Source organism: Puntigrus tetrazona, unplaced genomic scaffold (assembly GCF_018831695.1).
Source record: "Puntigrus tetrazona isolate hp1 unplaced genomic scaffold, ASM1883169v1 S000000176, whole genome shotgun sequence".
Lineage (NCBI taxonomy): Eukaryota > Metazoa > Chordata > Actinopteri > Cypriniformes > Cyprinidae > Puntigrus > Puntigrus tetrazona.
Genome location: NW_025047847.1, coordinates 359,581 through 362,500, shown reverse-complemented (window position 1 = coordinate 362,500; position 2,920 = coordinate 359,581). Strand labels below are relative to the sequence as shown.

The 2,920-nt window shown below is 46.9% G+C and overlaps 1 protein-coding gene across 1 annotated transcript in view; it reads left to right on the top strand.

Moving 5' to 3' along the window:
* The window catches only part of sox21b (SRY-box transcription factor 21b), a 2,010-nt gene extending 966 nt beyond the window's left edge, over positions 1 to 1,044 (top strand). Inside the window, exon 1 of the mRNA XM_043230578.1 lies at positions 1 to 1,044. This exon is cut by the window's left edge and continues 966 nt beyond it. Coding sequence (XP_043086513.1) covers positions 1 to 332 — 332 coding nt within the window. The 3' untranslated portion in view covers positions 333 to 1,044.
* The last annotated feature ends 1,876 nt before the right edge of the window (positions 1,045 to 2,920 follow it).

Sequence of the window (2,920 nt, the reverse complement as noted above, 5' to 3'; positions counted from 1 at the left end):
TGTTCTTCAACCCCTCCATGTCCACAAACCCCTACTCGTTCTTTGACCTCGGCTCAAAAATGACAGAGCTTTCCCCGCCGTCGTTCCCGTACGCCTCGCCGTTGGGTTACCCGACAGCGGCGACGGCTTTCTCCGGAGCGGGCGCCGTCGGAACCGGCGCGCACACCCACACGCACTCCCACCCGTCGCCGGGTAACCCGGGCTACATGATCCCCTGCAACTGCGCCGCCTGGCCGTCCGCGGGGCTCCAGCCGCCCCTCGCCTACATTTTACTACCGGGAATGGGCAAACCGCAACTCGAACCGTACCCCGCGTACGCGGCGGCGTTATGAGACTGCGGGAAAGTTTCCGCGCGCGCGAAACCAACGCAGCGCGCGCGGAGCACGGACGCGCGACCGTCACGCGCGTCTGTATCACGATCGATGCCTTGACGTGAGGTAAAAACTCGGCGTGGATACGAACGAGCGAATCCTTATCAATGTGAATAAATCTACGAAAAGCCACCGCGCCGCACTAACCTGTTGACTCTGTAACTAGTTTGCGCGCGCGGAGAAAACCGGACGACGCCGTTCCAAGTGGTCGCATTTTAGCTACATTGAAAAACAAAAAAAATACAAACATTGTTTTGTTATGATGAATTCCCGCGCGGGTTTTTTTTGTCCTCCTCCTCCTCTTCTTCTTCTTCTTCAAATCAGTCATGTTGCTGTAAATGTGTACAGTTTTATTAAATCATATCTGGTTAGTGCTCCGAATGCCGGACTAGAAATCAGGTGTATATTTTGAGTTCCGAATACTATTCCATGGATGTATGTAATATTTATTGTTCAGTCAGTGAAACGACCCTATCTGTTGATCGCGGGACACGCCGTGTCCTTTGATATTTGCACAAAGGGAGACCACGAGCACTTAAAAGTGTAATTTATTCAAAAGAAACAACATGCCCAAGTTTCTGAAATTTCTAGGGGTGCTGGTCCGATTCCACACCGGACGCGTTCGCGTAAGAAAAGCCGGTCCGTTTTTTTTTTTTTGCTTTTGTTTTTTTTTACTAACTCGAAGTGAAATTGTATGTTATATGTTTTGCATAATTCCACTTATATGTACTTAAAATGCCTATCGTTCATTTGCTGAACAAAGGGGATATAATAAAGCGTATGCGGAAAAAAAAAAAGGAAAAGGAAATTGCTCTGTAGTTCTTGATGAATGGCGAACAAGATTTGTATCTTGAATGCCTTTGCTTGGTCGGACCAGGTGAAGTGTAAAGTATCCTCTAAAGGACGCTTTTGTTCGGGCTTTGAATAGAATTACTCGGAAATCTCAAGCAGGTCTTTGTAATCAAGAGCCAAAATCCTGATTTATCACAACTCGGATCGTGAATAGGAAGGAAGATAAAGCCGAGGAGTTTGCTTTTTAAGCAGAAAAACGAAACCGCTCGGGCCTCTCGGAGAGACTTTGCTTCGCATCTTTTAGTCAAACGCGTTGCGTTTTAGTTTTGATTTTAACGCGTTGCGCGCTCACCTCGATCCCGCATTTAATACACACGCGGTGCACGACTATTCGTTTTAGTAGCGCTCCGCGCCGGCTCGCTCTTAATGTAAACTGCCCTCTTAGATTGCATTAAGAAGTTAATTCATATGGCTCAGACCAATTATGCAAAACTAATTTGGACCGTCCGGGGATAATTACCTCCGCCACGGTTAATTGAATCTTTTCTCTCTATTGTCACCCCGCCATCGCTCGCTCTCCACGGAGCTTCCTGCTTCGCTTCGGAAAAGTGACCTTGTTTCGCTTGTTCTGAACCAGACCCGTCAACAAATCACCGATGCGCGCGCGCGCTATTTACAGGACAGACCCTTTCGCTCCAGAGCGCGCTTTTTTTTTCGCGATTTGCGAGCTATATATATATATATCGCACTGAAAAGTAGACGTTAAAGTTATTTTTTTTTTTACGTGATGCACGGACAGGCGCGTTTCATTTCAATTAAAAGCACCGCAAAACCGCTTGTTTTCGCACGTTTGCGTATTTCAAACACGTCCCTGTATCTTTTGCTTTTCCCGAAACACTGAAAGATCTGCACTTCAAAGTGGATATTTAAAAAAAAAAAAATTAGCATGCGAAGGATTTATTTATTTGTTGTGTTTTTACGCGACCTAACCGAAACAGCACGGTTTGACGTTCATTGAAAAACACCGTGCTGATTTATTCCTCCCTCGCCCTGACCTCTGCAACCACTTTCTGCAGGTCCAGCCGGGTCCATTCGGCCAACACCTGAAAAATCACAGCATATGCATATTTTAAGGCGAGCTGGAAACCATTCCCCCCCCCCCTCCCAGCATAACCAAAGCTCTGGAGTTTGGGCACCGAAGTCCCTGAAAAGGTCGCCCGCTCCACAAAAGAGCGCACATTACCAGCCCAGTGACCGTTTTCCTTTTTTCCCCCCTCGGCTCTCTTTTCTCCCTCCGCTTTAAAAAAAAAAAAAAAAAAAAAAAGGGGGCACTAACTGAAAGAACTTTGTCTCCCTTCAGTAGGAGCATTTAGACAGTCGAGGAGGTTTTGTCTGGGAACAAAACATGAGTTGGGAGGCCTTTGTGAGCCTGTTGTTTGTTGAAGTGGAGCTCAGCAAAAAGCGCCTGCTTTCCCTCATTGTGGTTAAAGCAATCAGTGGTATTTGGAAAACTGTTAGCATTGTGCACTTCTTCTGTGTCCATTGTCGAGGGTTTCTTTTCACGAGGTTTTTTTTTCCTTCCCCCCTTTTTTTTTTCAGGCAATCCAGCTGGCCGGGGTGAATAGCGCTGCAATGTGTACACGCTTTGTCCCTCCGAGTCCTTCAAGTAGCCTGCACTGAATAGAGTGAGTTGACACTGGATGACAGTGAAACAACATAATAAAAAATACATGAGCGCGTGAATGGAGCCAGGCGCA